This window comes from Temnothorax curvispinosus, unplaced genomic scaffold, assembly GCF_003070985.1.
Source record: "Temnothorax curvispinosus isolate PA1 unplaced genomic scaffold, ASM307098v1 QBEX01012990.1, whole genome shotgun sequence".
In the NCBI taxonomy this organism is placed as follows: Eukaryota; Metazoa; Arthropoda; class Insecta; order Hymenoptera; family Formicidae; genus Temnothorax; species Temnothorax curvispinosus.
In genome coordinates this window covers 1,127,558-1,143,186 of record NW_020222770.1, presented here as the reverse complement: position 1 = coordinate 1,143,186, position 15,629 = coordinate 1,127,558, and the positions used below count along the sequence as shown (strand labels likewise).

At 37.9% G+C, this 15,629-nt stretch overlaps 4 protein-coding genes across 6 annotated transcripts; 2 read left to right on the top strand and 2 right to left on the bottom strand.

Annotated features, from left to right (window-relative positions):
* Positions 1-737: 737 nt before the first annotated feature.
* LOC112463054 (transmembrane 9 superfamily member 2) lies at positions 738-6,524 on the top strand. Of its 2 annotated transcripts, none has more exons than XM_025029225.1 (15): positions 738-1,182; positions 1,680-1,747; positions 1,882-1,975; positions 2,080-2,215; positions 2,848-2,969; positions 3,059-3,182; positions 3,303-3,442; positions 3,553-3,729; positions 4,239-4,383; positions 4,530-4,707; positions 4,834-4,993; positions 5,059-5,210; positions 5,270-5,381; positions 5,461-5,632; positions 5,723-6,524. In XM_025029225.1, exons 1-15 carry the CDS (start codon positions 1,060-1,062, stop codon positions 5,788-5,790), a joined length of 1,971 nt encoding a protein of 656 aa, XP_024884993.1. In that variant the 5' UTR covers positions 738-1,059; the 3' UTR covers positions 5,791-6,524. The 2 variants fall into 2 exon arrangements, with proteins under 2 accessions (XP_024884993.1, XP_024884992.1); XM_025029224.1 differs by having other exon boundaries at positions 4,227-4,383.
* Positions 6,525-6,716: 192 nt separating this feature from the next.
* On the bottom strand, positions 6,717-12,609 carry LOC112463053 (apoptotic chromatin condensation inducer in the nucleus-like). Of its 2 annotated transcripts, none has more exons than XM_025029223.1 (9): positions 12,424-12,609; positions 10,089-11,676; positions 9,782-9,869; positions 9,578-9,688; positions 9,311-9,506; positions 8,992-9,200; positions 8,689-8,913; positions 8,355-8,615; positions 6,717-8,111 (listed from the first exon to the last, which is right to left on the bottom strand). In XM_025029223.1, exons 2-9 carry the CDS (start codon positions 11,672-11,674, stop codon positions 7,992-7,994), a joined length of 2,796 nt encoding a protein of 931 aa, XP_024884991.1. In that variant the 5' UTR covers positions 11,675-11,676; positions 12,424-12,609; the 3' UTR covers positions 6,717-7,991. The 2 variants fall into 2 exon arrangements, with proteins under 2 accessions (XP_024884991.1, XP_024884990.1); XM_025029222.1 differs by lacking the exon at positions 12,424-12,609 and adding an exon at positions 12,102-12,265.
* Positions 12,610-13,397: 788 nt separating this feature from the next.
* Positions 13,398-14,345, top strand: LOC112463009 (NADH dehydrogenase [ubiquinone] 1 beta subcomplex subunit 11, mitochondrial). Its single transcript, XM_025029136.1, has one exon. It carries the CDS (start codon positions 13,581-13,583, stop codon positions 14,013-14,015), a length of 435 nt encoding a protein of 144 aa, XP_024884904.1. The 5' UTR covers positions 13,398-13,580; the 3' UTR covers positions 14,016-14,345.
* Positions 14,346-14,736: 391 nt separating this feature from the next.
* Positions 14,737-15,623, bottom strand: LOC112463022. The gene is made up of 2 exons (XM_025029178.1): positions 15,616-15,623; positions 14,737-15,206 (listed from the first exon to the last, which is right to left on the bottom strand). The coding sequence occupies exon 2, from the start codon at positions 15,193-15,195 to the stop codon at positions 14,800-14,802; it is 396 nt and encodes a 131-aa protein (XP_024884946.1). The 5' UTR covers positions 15,196-15,206; positions 15,616-15,623; the 3' UTR covers positions 14,737-14,799.
* Positions 15,624-15,629: the final 6 nt, after the last annotated feature.

Here is a 15,629-nt window from a genome sequence, read left to right as displayed (position 1 = left end):
GCCGTCCCCCAGCTCCAGCTGAGTGTCCACGTTCAATTCACGTATTATCGAGTCTCATGATAAGACAGAGGTTTGAATTGAACCTAAGGTAAAAGAGAGAGAGAATGCATTTTACTGTACACCAATGCTACAGCCACTCATCGAGCAATCGAATGTGATTAGTCGGATTCAAAGGTATTCCATTGTGACTGGTTTGTCCCTTTGGAGACCGTAATCGTGAACCAATGAGCTGTAGTAATGGTTGCATGGTCAACATCTGATTGGTGATTTGCGATTCCTTTTGGGTGCATCTAGGGTGCATTTGTTTATTGTTATTTTTTCTCATATCCCTAACGGAACTATATATAGGTAGTTTATTTATTTTTTATTATTTTTACGTTATCGGCACGTTTATGTTATCTTTTGAATGTTTACATTCGCGAGCGGATGATAACGTAATAAGAGCATGAGAGAACGTATAATGGATGCTTCCCTTGTCCGATATTGCACAGTTGAGAGAAGGAAAGAGGAGAAGCGATCATCTTCCTGCTGACCAAAATACTCTCTGATTGGCGAGTTCGGTATTTTGTCCAGCCGATTTCTAGAGAAATGCGGATCGCCAAATCTGAAAAGTCTTCGCGTGTCCCTTTCGCGAATCGGGCGCGAAATTTAAAAACGGAGTAAAGCGGTTTGTTTGGCCTCGCTCGGCTGGGTGGCACGCGGGGCGGGACGAGCGAGATGGGCGATTATTAGTCACCCCCGGAGACTCGTGGTCGTCGCGCACTTCATGACGTGTCATGGCAGCGCTCGAGCTCGAGATGTCGATGTGATAATACGCGTTTTGGCTCGCGACTCGCGACGACGACGTTTCGCGCAATCCCACGCAGCGAGAGAGCGAGAGAGACCCCGGCCGTGCCACTCCGCGGAGGCGTGCGCGGCGTATGATGCGATCGAGCGCTTTCATGTAGAGTGTACGAGAGTACGTATCACGGAGGAGACAGGAGACGGGAGACCCGAGCGGTACGACAGAGACAGACGCTTCTAGGACGACTCCCCCGGTTGACTGCGACGGCGACGGCGATGAGAACGACGACGGCGATATTCTACACGCTGTGCGCGTTCCACGGCGTCGTGGCCTTCTACCTGCCCGGCCTGGCACCCGTGAATTATTGCAAAGCCGGCGAGACCACGCCAACCTGCAAGGTACAATAGCGCTAGGGATCGCGGTCGATCGGTTGGTTATGAACGACGGGACGTGTCGATTATACATATACGTCGTAAATTGTTGTACTCGCTTGTACGTCCCACGTCCTTTGTATCTTTCTTGCGAATTAAATTGTAGTACATAATCTCTGTCTTATCTCGGATAGTACCTTATCCGGTTGACTCCGTGTACAAATTTGCCACTACATATATACATATATATGTATGTATATGTACATGTGACACAAATATCACTTGGCAAGTTTGTCGTTTCTCTTCAGCTGTATGGACCTTTCTTGATACATGCACTGTACAATGTTATTTTTATATAAATTTTGCTAATAATTATATATAAGTGTGTAGTAACTATTATGTATATACACTGCAATGTGTATTATCAAGCAAGATTACATAGCTTGATATGATAACGTTTGAATTCTTAGTATTGCAGTGTTGGTTGTATCGATAATAAAACTGTGTGTGTGATTCTGTTTTAGTCTGAAATTAAACTGTACGTGAATCGTTTAAACACAGAGAAATATGTCATACCTTACGAATATAGTCAGTAAGTAATATTATTATGTGTTAAATTTCTCTATTACATTTATTAGTGTATTGTATATTACATTAAAGTAATATACAACACTTATATGTATAACTTTTGTCATAATTTTTTAATATTCTATTTTTACAATCTAGTTTCGACTTCTGCACGGCAGAGGATGGACAGTCCCCAGTTGAAAACTTGGGACAGGTCGTATTTGGGGAACGCATACGACCGTCTCCGTACAAGGTATAGAGGCAAAGACCTAAGACTAACATTCTTTTATAAGAGAATCTTAAACTTGAATCCTAAATTAAAAAAAAAAGTTAAAATACATTTTATTTCATTTTTAGTTGGAATTCTTGAAAGATGTCAAGTGTGCCACCGTTTGCAGAAAAGTGTACACGGGAGGTGACGAAAATTCGGAGAAGAAGTTACAGTTATTGAGAAAAGGAATAGCAGTCAATTATCAACATCATTGGATAGTTGGTAGAGTATCAAATGCATCAACCAATTGATTGAAAATATTAGTGATTGTATTGTAATTTCTTGTTAAATATTTTCTGTTACAATAATTGTCTGATATATTATTTTATTAGTATATCTCAATAGGATACTGTAACTCCAATTTATACAATTTTATATTTAAAAATTGAAGAAAGAGATGAATGACTCAGTAATTTAAAGATTTGAATAAATAACAATTTGTGATAAGCAAATATAAGACAAATGCACTGTCAGTGCAAATATATTTTGATACGTTAAAGAGTTTATAAGAGTTGTAAATTATACACAAGAGTTTAATATAATTTAGAAATAAATTCTGAAGTTATATCAAGCTTTTATGTTTTAAAGTGCAAAAATATATTTGTGTTTTAACAATAGCAGTTAGTTCGTATTTATTTTGTTGTTTCTATTATAATTGGTGAACTGATTAAAGCTTATCAACTGATTTATGAAGAAAATTATACGAATTCATTATTTTATTTTATTATTTTAAAAGTTTAAAAATTCATGATTTTAAAAGTTAAAGTTTTGCAACTATACGACATGTCATCATTCTTCAAATAATTTTGTATTGACTTGCTAATGATTCTGTTAATATATTCTGCTTTTATCAGATAATATGCCGGTAACGTGGTGTTATCAGCTAGAGGATGAGCGACAATATTGTAGCACTGGCTTCCCTATGGGTTGTTACTCAAAAGAATCCAGATCTCAGCAAGATACTTGTACTATACATGTGAGAATGAATTATCGAATTATATTTTAAAATTGTAAAATTATACAATTTAATTTATCTGATGGATATTTCTTTATGTTTGCTGATAGGGTCCGTACAACAAACCGAAAACTTACTATCTGTTTAATCACGTGAATCTTACTATAACTTATCACAGTGGTGCTTCGGAGGAATGGGGATCGTCCTTTAAGGATAACGGTGGTCGTATCATATGTGAGTATTTGTGGATCAAAATTGGCCTTTGTGTTTAAATTTACAAATAAATCATAATTAACATTAAATTATTATTTCATAAATAAATTGCATTAATTGTAAAAATTGTATTTTTAATAGCTGTGAAAGTAGTGCCTCACAGTATTAAGCATACTAGTGCAGTTGATTGTGAAAGTCAAATACCATTAGAGATACCATCCGGTGAGGTCCCAAGAGATCAGACGTTCCAAGTGACATATACGTATTCTATTAAATATGTGGTAAGTCTTCGCAAATATACACAATAACACAAGGATATTTTAGTTGATAAAATTTAATCGTTTATCGTTTGTTATTGTGTTAAAATTTATTATTTTACTTATTATTCCAGATAAATAACACGATTAAATGGTCGTCGAGATGGGATTACATCTTGGAATCGATGCCACATTCGAATATTCAGTGGTTCAGTATTCTTAATTCGCTGATAATAGTTTTGTTCCTCTCTGGCATGGTAGCTATGATAATGCTTCGCACTCTGCACAAAGACATCGCGCGATATAACCAGGTACTTATATACTCAGTCGTGTTATATAATTTAACAACTGCACGTAATTTTTTTTTGTAGTATGCACATCTTTCTATATCTATTTTCTTACAAGCAAATAAATAATTGAACAGACTCTTGAAAACATCGCGTGATAATTTCGCGATATTTAGCAACTGAATGCAATATTAAAAGTTACTCTAAAAATTGCTGTTTATGTCTTTTTTATCCGGCTACGGCGAAGTCAAGAAGTTCTTTATTTTTATTGAAAACTTTTAGATAAAATTTAATAAAGTTCTAAGAAGAGATATATTGATGAATATATTGCCATTAATTAATGTGTATCTTGGAAATTTTATAAAAAACTAACTGGAGTACTAACCCTGTATTTTTAAAAATGCTTTGAAAAATCAAGCTTTTACAAAATAACATATATCATGAAAAGGTGAAGGTAACCAAATGTTTTCTTCACTTTTACAAGATTGTGATATCCGTTTGTCTGTGTTGCGATAACGCAGGCCTACTTCCAGATAGAATCAGGAGAAGACGCACAAGAGGAGTTTGGATGGAAATTGGTACACGGCGACGTGTTTCGCCCTCCGCGTAAAGGAATGTTGCTTTCGGTTCTACTAGGATCCGGTGTTCAAGTATTCTTCATGACGTTAGTTACACTAGGTAAACTGCACTCATCAGATTTATTAGATTAAATATAAGACTAATTTATTCAAGATTAATTGTGAACTTAAACGTTAATAAATTTATTAATTGTTTTTCCTTTTATTTCAAACGGTAAATTATAAATATTGTAATCAATGCTACAGCGTTCGCTTGTCTGGGTTTCCTTTCGCCTGCAAATAGAGGCGCATTAATGACTTGTGCAATGGTACTGTACGTTTGTCTCGGAACTACTGCGGGATTCGCCGCTGCTCGAATATATAAGAGTTTCGGTGGAGAAAAATGGAAATCCAACGTGTTACTCACATCTATGCTTAGCCCCGGGTAAGACTTGTGTTATTTCCTGAGATCTAGTCTATCGATTCTGCTGCATTGAAAGTAAATTAATTTTGACGAATGCCATTTGTATTTGATATAAATTTATTATATAAATTGTATATTACTTTACAGAATCGTATTTAGTTTATTCTTCATAATGAACCTAATATTTTGGGCGAATGGAAGCTCGGCCGCAGTCCCTTTCAGCACTCTAATCGCACTTCTAGCACTGTGGTTCGGAGTGTCCGTACCGTTAACATTTATCGGCGCTTACTTTGGCTTCAAGAAAAGGGTAATTGTAAATTAATACTAGTTTATTATAATATGTCTGTAAATAATTGGTAAATAATGCCACAGGCTTTGGAGCATCCAGTACGAACGAATCAGATTCCTCGACAAATACCAGAGCAGAATTTCTACACGCAACCAATACCTGGGGTCATCATGGGTGGTGTCCTGCCATTCGGATGCATATTTATACAATTATTCTTCATACTTAATTCCCTTTGGTAAGTGTTGCATATTAATATTTTTATCAATAAATGTTCTTACGAGTCATTTTTACCAGGTCAAGCCAAGTGTACTACATGTTCGGATTTCTCTTCTTGGTCTTTCTTATACTTGTCATCACGTGTTCTGAAACGACAATTCTACTCTGTTATTTCCATCTTTGCGCTGAGGTAAATACATGCTTTGTAGGAAATCATACTTGTATATCTATTTCGTGAAACATTGTGATATTAATTAATTTCTTTACAGGATTATCACTGGTGGTGGCGCAGCTTTCTTACATCCGGCTTTACTGCTGTCTACTTGTTAATTTATTGTGTACATTTCTTCGTGACTAAGTTAGACATTGAAGGTGCCACCTCTACGTTCCTGTACTTCGGATATACATTTATTATGGTTTACTTATTCTTCCTTCTGACAGGTGAGTATATGTTATATGTTTCGCTCGAAATGTATTTAAAATACTGCTACCATTGATGTTTAAAAAAATAAAACTATCATTTTCTTTCAGGTTCCATTGGTTTCTTTGCCTGTTTTTGGTTCGTGCGCAAGATTTATAGTGTTGTGAAGGTTGATTAAATAAAACTGATGATGAGAACAATGCTTGTATGATAAATGAATGTGGTATGATGAGTGAAATTGGTCGCAACGAGAATGAGCGATAGTCGATATTATGTAAACCCGCGTTAACAAAAAAAAAGGAAGAGAAGTCCGTAACGATAACAATACGCAAATAATAGCGCACTTCTTCGCGTCATTATTGTTGAAATACATCGTTACAAGTATCGTCATAAATAATAGTTTATTTTATTAACGCGTAAGGTTTACAATTTTTGGAAAGCGAATGTCGATATCGTTATCGACTGTCTGACATTCTTTAAGTATTTTCTCGAATAAGCGTCTAACATACATCATAATCATACATATTAATAATGTATGTTTTAGATGTCTGCAAAAATCTGTATAAGCATCTTGTTTTATTTTTCTTTTGCTCTCAAATGCTTGACTTACGTCGCAAAAACCTTATGCGGTGTGCAGCCATGATACGTCTCAGATTTAGTGTTTCAGATTAAATCTTCAATGTGTCACATGAAATCGATTCTGGTCAAATTCATTGTTTACTCATTCGTTTTTATTGCGAGAAATTTTTAATAAAACAAGAAGTATTAAACGTGCGTGCGCGTGTATAACGACATAGAAGTACAATTCGATTCTGATTGAGAAAACGCACGTGTCGTGTTTCAAATTATAAATTAAATATGTAAGTAATAAAAAATGTACAAATTGAAAACTAAATTGACTATTAAATTTTACGTCTCTTCTTTTTCACTACCAAATAAATAACAGCATAATCGTAATATGTCTAACAGTCAATGTGCACACATTCTGTACTCGGATTTTGTAAGCTAAAGTACCTATAAAGTTAGCGTTGATAATGTTATTGATACGAATAAAATTATCAAATAAGTTTATATGCATATTTGCAATAAATTTTAACGATCGTGTTCTGTTTCGCGCTTTTCGATATTTTGTTGCTAATTTATTAAAACACAGTTCTACGATTGTACAGCAAATTAGATAACGACAATAACATAGGCGATTGTTTATTTTAAGCATAAATGTATTTACTTATCCACTTATCTCAATTTTTCGTCGTAAGTGAATAACAAATTCTCTAATAGGTATATTGTAAAAAAAAAGTAAGCGGTAAATGTACCTCTGTATACGCTAACAGAAAGCGTGTTTTCATCATTTTTAGGATTTATTAATAATTTTACATGTCACACCACGAAATATCGGTTATATTTACAGACATGTCTTCGTCCTGCGCTAGTCTATATTACGGTTAAACACTGACGTGACGCTTGCAAGATGTAGCCGCCGTCAAAAAGTCAAATGGTTGGCAATTGTTGAGCACGAGGCAACCAAAGCAGACCACGAAGAAGATTTACCGCAGACAAAGTTCATCTTTCATCCATCAATAATGTCTTCAACAATGCTCTTCTGCGTTTCGGGCGACAGTGTTTTCCATCCAGACTGCATATAACTCGTATAACTTCATTTCTCCATTCGAATGTACTTATCAGAGTTCGATTCGTAAAAAAAAAAAATAAAACAAGAAAAGAGCGAAGGAACGAACGTTGTTCTCATGAATGCCAAGTCTATTCCACATTCAATGATGCGCGTCTCGTCTATTTTCTTCATAGAGATTCCCACGTTGTAAAATCATTCCGTATAGATGCTGCGAGCGTGCGAGTCTCTCACGTGTGGTTTCGAACATGACAGAGAGTGAATTGGTATTATTTGCCATGAACAGTCGACGCAAATACACAGTACCACTATACTGCGTCTGATCTACAGTTATTGGCTCTCTGTGGGATAGATAAATGTTGACCTGTAAGAAGTACGGTTTAATTCTGATACACGAGGGAAGGAAAGAAGGAATCGGAAGGATATCTGATAATCATGCATTGAATGGTATCCGAAATTAAACTGACAGGAAGTAGAGATACAGAGATTAAAGAGATAATACTAAAGAAAATGCGGAAAAAAAAAACAGATCAGAATATCAACAAATATTAGATCTATTAATTTTCAAATATTAATATGTTCTTGAACGAGTTCAAAAAAAGAAGAAAGATGGATCTCTGATAAACATACAACAACGAGAATTAAAATTCCGAATTAAAAAATTGATTGGAGGTAAGCAAAATTAAATTTAGGATAAATCAGGATAGGGAAGGAGAGGTACATTTAATGTTGCTGATATACGCTGATCTCTATTTTCTCGGACTACGTCGACGTCGGCCGTCCCTGTTTCTGTCAGCACGTCTCATCTCTTCTAATCTGCGCGCATGTTCCGCCATATGTTGCCGTCGCATCTCCTCCTTCACGACTATCTACAATGTTTCCATATGAAACTTTTATTGTCTATTACTATTTAATTGTTTAGCAGTCATATATATATATATATACGTATATATATGATAAATCAACAAAATGAAAAGATAGATAAAGTTGTAAACAAAATCTCTTTATCCTAGTGTATTTTTGACAAAATCTCTTTCTATATAAATATTCTTCTAAATATTTCAAAACGATGAAATACTAGCATATACTTATAGCTCACTGAATTCACCTACCTGTTCATTTGTAAGCGGCAACCAGTATATGCAGGGTGTCGCCTTCGTTTTTCTAAAGAGATCGTCCAGAAGCTTAGCTGGAGGTGGATCGTCCTCCTTCTTCTTGAATTTGCGGGCCGGTGCCGATAGATGGGCGTCCAATGTTGGGCTGCGACTCCTCACTCGCCGCTTCTTATCATGGTCCTTCTTCTCACGTTCCTTCTCCCTGATGTGTTGCTGGCCGTCCTCCTTGCCTAAATCCCACTCTCTCACCACGGTCACCTAATACGTAGATGTGTTCCATTAAATTGTTGCCGAAAACACTCCAATGATCTAGTCAAAACTGCATCCTTACCTTAGTCATATTAGTCTTCTCGTCGCGACTCCAATCCTGCTGCCACGAATCCGACGAGAGCGGCTCGGTTTTACGAGCAACCGGTTGTTCCTTGGACGATTCCCGAGCGGTCTCCATATCCTCCTTTGTAGCATATTCCACATGAAGCTTCTTTGGATTGGACATAGGCCAAGAGATCCCGTGAAGCGCCTGCCTTGTCTCAAAGGCCTGATCCTCATTGGAATACTGCAATATTAATATAATCGTGAGAAGTTTAGCTTAAGATCCACCGTATAATATTCTCTCTACATTTATAATTCGTACTTCGACAATGCATTTAGATTTAATTCGATCCATCCAGAAACCGTTCTCCACGATGGTGCCAGTACGCGAAAGAAGTTCCTTGATCTGATTTAGTGTGAAAGGGCGAACTAGATTCTTGATCAAAAGAATATTGGTAGGTTTAGACGCTGGTGGGCTTGGTGATTTTATATGTGGTATCTCCTTCACGATCGATATCTTTCGCCTCGCCGCTAAAAATAACAGAAACATTGTATAAATATTAAATAGGAATTATAATGTTACAGTTAACAATTATAGAAAAATTTACGGATTTTATTTAACTAATTGTAAATACACCTACCAATGTGATTATCTATTTTTCCATTGCCCTTTTTGGTAGCGCCATTTTTCAAGTTTTCATCCGTTGCCTTATCATTTGTAATGTCGCTCGAATTGTGCCGTTTATCGTTACTTCTATGTCGATCTCTGTCCTCGTCATCGTCCTTAGAAAGACGAACTTCATTGATGGATAATGGCTTCGCACCTGGCACCAACGCCTATGACATTATTGTTAGTGAATTTTTATGTTAAAGAATCGAAAGTAATATATGTATAATTGAAATAAAACCTTGAGCGAATCAGTCGAGATAGAAAACGAGGGCGCGGTATCCGTGGAAAGCGCAGTCCCCCATCGACGTTTCCTCGGCACACATTTTGGCTCTTGTTCATTGCCATTTTCCTGAAATGCACATTATATATTCGAGAATATAGTGCTAAATGGAAGAATATAAATATCCTTATAACTCTAGCAGAATACTATAAATTATTATACCTTATTTTGACTATTGGATTCATTGTCGAGGCTTGCATCAGCATCGTTTCTTTTCACCTCGTTCTTTTCAGATAATATTCTTGTTGAGCTGAAAATAGATAGAAATTAGCGTAATTAAATTATAACTCAATTTGATAAAATACTGATATTTTGATTCATTTACACTATAAAATCTAAAGTAACTGAATTATTCCACAAATATAATGATACATTAAAAACCTTCAATAATATCTATTATACAACTTTTACAAATAAAATTCCCCTGTCAAAAAAAGGATACTCATTATACAAGAATATTTATGCTTACAATGATCTCTTCAAGTTGACTTTAACGGGTTTATGAGCGACCACCTGAGTGCTAGCCGGTGTAGACTGTTCCAATTTTTCAGTTATTATATTTTCTTCCGATTTATCTTCAACAGTTTCACTAGGCTCGATCTCTATCTTTTCTACGTTATTTGAATGAGAGTTTGTTCTTTCCGGCGACACCGATTGTTCTTTATCATTCTCTTGCGAGTATTCTATACTCGGTTTTTCCTCCTCCTCCTCTTCCTCCTCCACATAAGTTTCAGAGATCTTTCTCTTAGGTTCATCTTCGGAATCAGGTGTCTCTGAATTCGACGAATCTCTGTATTTATTTCTATGTTTTCTGCGAATCGTACGTGGTGACGTTCGGTCACTACTTGTTCTGCTTCTTTTAGTGCGCGATTCGTCGTTTGAATCAGATGACGAGTCCACCGGACGATGCGTTTTCGCTTTATCCTCCTCCTCCTCCTCCTCCTCATCTTCGCTACTTGTATCTCTACAAACATTTTCCACGTTAGTCTCTTTAACAGAGATCTCTGTTGACTTTTCACTTATGTCTTCCACAGGTTTGTCTTTCACGGGTTTGTCTTCCATGGGTTTGTCTTCCACGGGTTTGTCTTCCATGGGTTTGTCTTCCACGGGTTTGTCTTCCATGGGTTTGTCTTCCACAGGTTCGGCTTCCACGGGTTCGGCTTCCACAGGTTCGGCTGCCACAGGTTCGGCTTCCACAGGTTCGGCTTCCACAGGTTCGGCTTCCACAGCTTCGGCTTCCACAGGTTTATCTTCCTTAACGATGACAGCGACGGTGGTTTCCTCATCGTTCGCGCTAGGAGTCGGCACGGGTGTCGTGCTACCCGGCTTGCCAGGTTCGATATCAACGATTTGGGCAGCGCAATTTGCCTCATTTGATTCACCATGCTGATCTATGTTTGGTTTATCGTCAGACAACAAGTTGGCTGAAGTGGTTTCAGGCAGGATCTCCTTGCTATCACTTACCTCTTCGTTGGAGTCCTGACCTGGGTATGAAGAGGAGGGATCGTTCGGCTGTTCAGCATTACTGAGCGTTCTTGTACAAGAAACCAGTTGCTCATCCGCCGAGTCAGCCTCCTCTGCAACGCCCTCACCACTTCCTTGCCACTTGCTACTTGACTTGACACCTTTCCTACTCGACGGTGGTGTGTCTGATGATGGTTCTGACGTGTTGCGCTGCCTACATAGTTTTAACTTCTGTATCTCGCCGGGCGACGCATCCGCTCTCGCTACTTTCCATACCGAGCCGCCGTTGTCCTCTTCGTCTTCGGGTGAGTCCACCTTTATGTCTATCTCGCTAGAGGAGACCTTCTCCTCACGCCCCTGTGGCGTTTGCTCTACTTCCTTGCTCTGCAGACGTGTCTGCACGCTTGTTTCCTTCTCGATCTCCTTGAGCTGAACGGCACTTTTGGTCACATCCTCGACGACAAAAGTCTCTTGCTCGGACGAAGTGGAAGGCGATCTCCTGCCACGCCTGCGTGTCGACTTCCTCGTCGGTTTCTCAACTTTCTTCTCTGGAGATCCCTTCGCTTTGTTCCTTTCACTCTTGCGTCTCATACCTGTCATATATAATGTAACTAATTTAATATAAATGATACAACTAAACCAAGGGTTAAGAGAACTAATAGTGCATATTTAATTTACGCAGTTATCTATTAGATTGCACCACATACAAGCTATACGTTCACAAATTATATCAATGTCTTCTCACATCTCCATCTCAATATATAGCTTTCGTTATTACTAAATTATAGAATATCTATTCGCATATACGTATATATACATATCTATATAGATATACATATATGTATATATGATATATGTGATTCTTCAATATAGATCTCATTATTTCTTATTACAGGCTAAATATAGAACGTCATAGTACACACTAGGTCGAACGTTTTGCGTTTTCTCATCAGTCAAAGCGTCAAACATACACACACATGTACGCATACGCACACATACGCAACTTCCACACACGCACCTACACACATTGCCTCCATATTAATTCCGCGCGACGCGATCTAACGCCGATTGGCGGAGAAATACGATCGGGTCGTCGGATCCGCGGATCGCGGACCGTCGTCCCGTCGACTCCCCGCAAATCGGTGCTCACTCGCGGTATTCGCGGCCGATCACCGCCGACCCCGAGGTCCCCCACGAATTTGCCGATCGATTTAACACGCTCCGGTTTGTGGTTATCAGCGCAAATTCGCGCGCGGGCCAATCTCGACGGCGGCGGCGGCGGCGACGGCGAGGGCGACCTGCGGGCAGCGACGACGATGTCGGAGTCGGAGGCTACTCACTCGACTGCGCTGCGCTGCGCTGCGTCCTTGGGTCCAATTAAACTCCTCGTTTCCGCCGACCGTCTCGGTAACACATAAATGACGCACTCTCGACGAAAAACAGCGGCCCCGACGACGCTGCTCAACAAATCCCCTCAATTCCCCTCGTTCGTTGATGTGGGAGCCACCGTACATACAATCGCTCGATCGGCCATGAATACGCCGCGTCGTATTAGATGGCCGGACTCGACGAACAATTTTCTCAGCGGATTGCATTCGATGCGCGACGATAATAATTTATATTTCGAAGAATGATTTCGACGAAAATTCCAAATAATTAACTTAATCAGTTAATTTATCAAATAATATATTTGTATTATAATTTTTTACTTATTATAATATAATTGCACCTCATCTAATCCTTTTTTTCTATATATAATAAACAACAAAAAACTAACAATTTTATCAATGCGTTAACAAAATAAAAAATTACGGGCAATTAATTAATCACTGATTAAATTAATTGGAGTTTAATCGAACTCGCTAATAAAGTACAGATTCTTCTATGGAAAAACTTAATTGTGATCGACAGAATTGCGCGCATAATAAATTATAATAAATACGATGAATATGAGTTTTTATAAAAAGATTGTAAAACAAAATTATGAAAATTATCCAATCGTGTTTTTACGCGCGTTCTTAAATTCCATGAAATATATCTATTCGATAGCCAATCGGCACGCACGAGGCGCCTGCCATCAGCCAATTAAATAATCCATCGTGTATACTGTAATTGGGCGCGTTCAGCAAACACAACTGTTGCGTAACTGTTGAGTTCGTCTTATTAACACTCTGCGTTGATTAGTAGGTTCTAAAAGTAAGAGCCAATCACATTCGACTGCTACTGAGCGGCTTGGTCTGCTGAACGCGCCCATTGGCTAGTGGGAACCTAGCCCAACTTTTTCAATATACAGCTAAACGTGTACATACACATATGTAGACTTACATATACAGAGAGTACGGATATATTTGAAGAAATATTATCTAATTTCTCTGATCTCTCTCTGAAAACTCAGCACACTCGCAGTTCACATAACGTCACCGGCATTGGGACTCGCACGTATTAAATTCGTGACAGCTGTCGCACAGCCGGAGAACACGAGCGTACTTTACTGACGATGGCAGCGTTATTCCGCATGAATTGCGTGCAGAGTCTACGCCGGGGGTTAGCTCTGATGTCGCCCAAGGAGACGACGATATGTCGCAGGATAGCAACGACACCGAGCTATTACGACAGCGCCAAGGAGGAGGCGAAGCCTGTCAAGAGAAAGTGGATAAGTTACGGCTTCAGCCAGGACGACGAAGTGGAGGATCGTCATGCCCTGCACCAGACCATGTTCATCACCGTATCCATAGTTCTGGTGCTTGGGATCACCGTCATGGCCTATCTACCTGATGTCAGGCACAAGGACTGGGCACAGCGAGAGGCGTACCTGCAGCTTCGTTACAGAGAGGAACACGGACTTCCTCTCATCGATCGCAACGTGATTGATCCGTCCAAGATAATATTGCCAACTGACGAAGAGCTGGGTGATACAGAGATTATCATTTAAAAAGTCTCAACACATGAGAACGCACGATGAAGAATCTTGTCTTTCGACAACGCTGAGATCGTTGTTTGAACTTCGAGTGTTGTTACTGCCTATCTATACCTTAGTACTTGTTATAATGTTAATTGGGGATAACATGTAATAAACACTGCTTTTGCGTGGATTGAAATCTTTTCTCAACTTGGCGATCAAACTCACAATTTTGCAATCTTTAAAGCCTCAGTTAAAACGAGATGCTTTAGATACAAAAGTATGTATATTGTCACTGATCAACATATGTACTAGTTGTTAATTATATGTAATTAAAATTTATAGGTAATATACGGAAAAAAAATTAATAAGTATGACCATTTTTTAATGTTACAATATAATATAATTAGGTTCTTGCGATTATTTATTTATGTACAATATTACATTACATTATTATTCTCTTTAATACATATCAATACACATTAAAAAATTTATTATGCGCATCACAATCTCGATATTTATTAAAAGAAATAAGGCTTAGGAAGGCATTTATAATCTTTCTTTGGTGAACCATTTATATACATGTACATATACATTTAAATATGTATATATACACGTATATAAGTATATAAGAAATTTTTACCAAGGAACAATTACGAATATCATCCTTAGTCTTACTGGCTCATTCTCTCTGTCCCAACAGTTTAGAATGGACAAAAGATTTAATTTTACTTAACCGGCACGCTTAAAAGTATACTTTATTAAAGTGAAAATTATATACTCTTCTATTTATTTAATTTCTAAAAACGTGAATTCCTTACTGCGTGGACGTCGGCAACGTCGGAGCGACGGTGGTAGTGTTGATGCCAGGTGGCAATTGATTTTGCTGTTGAAGAATAGATGGATAGAAAGAAGTGTCTTGAAGAGAGGCGGTGACTGTGATAGGTGGCATTCCTGGCAGTGAGATGGGTGTCGTTACAACGTGAGACTGAGGCATATTAAATCCAGCAGTCATGTTTGCACTAGGAATAGGATTCTGCTCTCTCTGCAATACTGGGACATTGATTGTGGTCGTACCATGGACAGGATTTTGCTCTCTCTGTTGTCCTGGGGCATTAATTGATCCAGGCGGTGCGATTGAAACTTCATAAGAATTGGTAACGTTCGGTGGTAACGCCATAATGGTTGGCATACCAGGAATGTTTGGAGTCATCGGATAAGTGCCTAAACAATTAAATAAATAAATCGATAATGATCTAAATAATTAAATGTCAAGAGGATATAAGTTATGAAATCCATCACTTTCTTTCTTCTGCTGAAAATTCTATAAAAATAAAAACTTCGGAATAGTGACCTATAAAATAAAACCTGAATCTCCTAAAAGTATTTTGTTCGAACAAAGCATCTTACGTGCAAAATTATTATAACTTTGGATAACGTTCAAGAAAATTTTCAGCAGAAGTACAAGAAATATTCAGCAGTTTGTTATAAAATGTTTCAATTTTTTTGTTTTTTAAGATTATCTAAAATTCTTTCGTAATTTCTGAAAATATAGTTTAAATTTATAATTGAGCAATGCGAATAATAAACTATTTACACATTAAGGAAATACGCAAATCTGGTTGGTACTTACTGGGTGTGAAACTG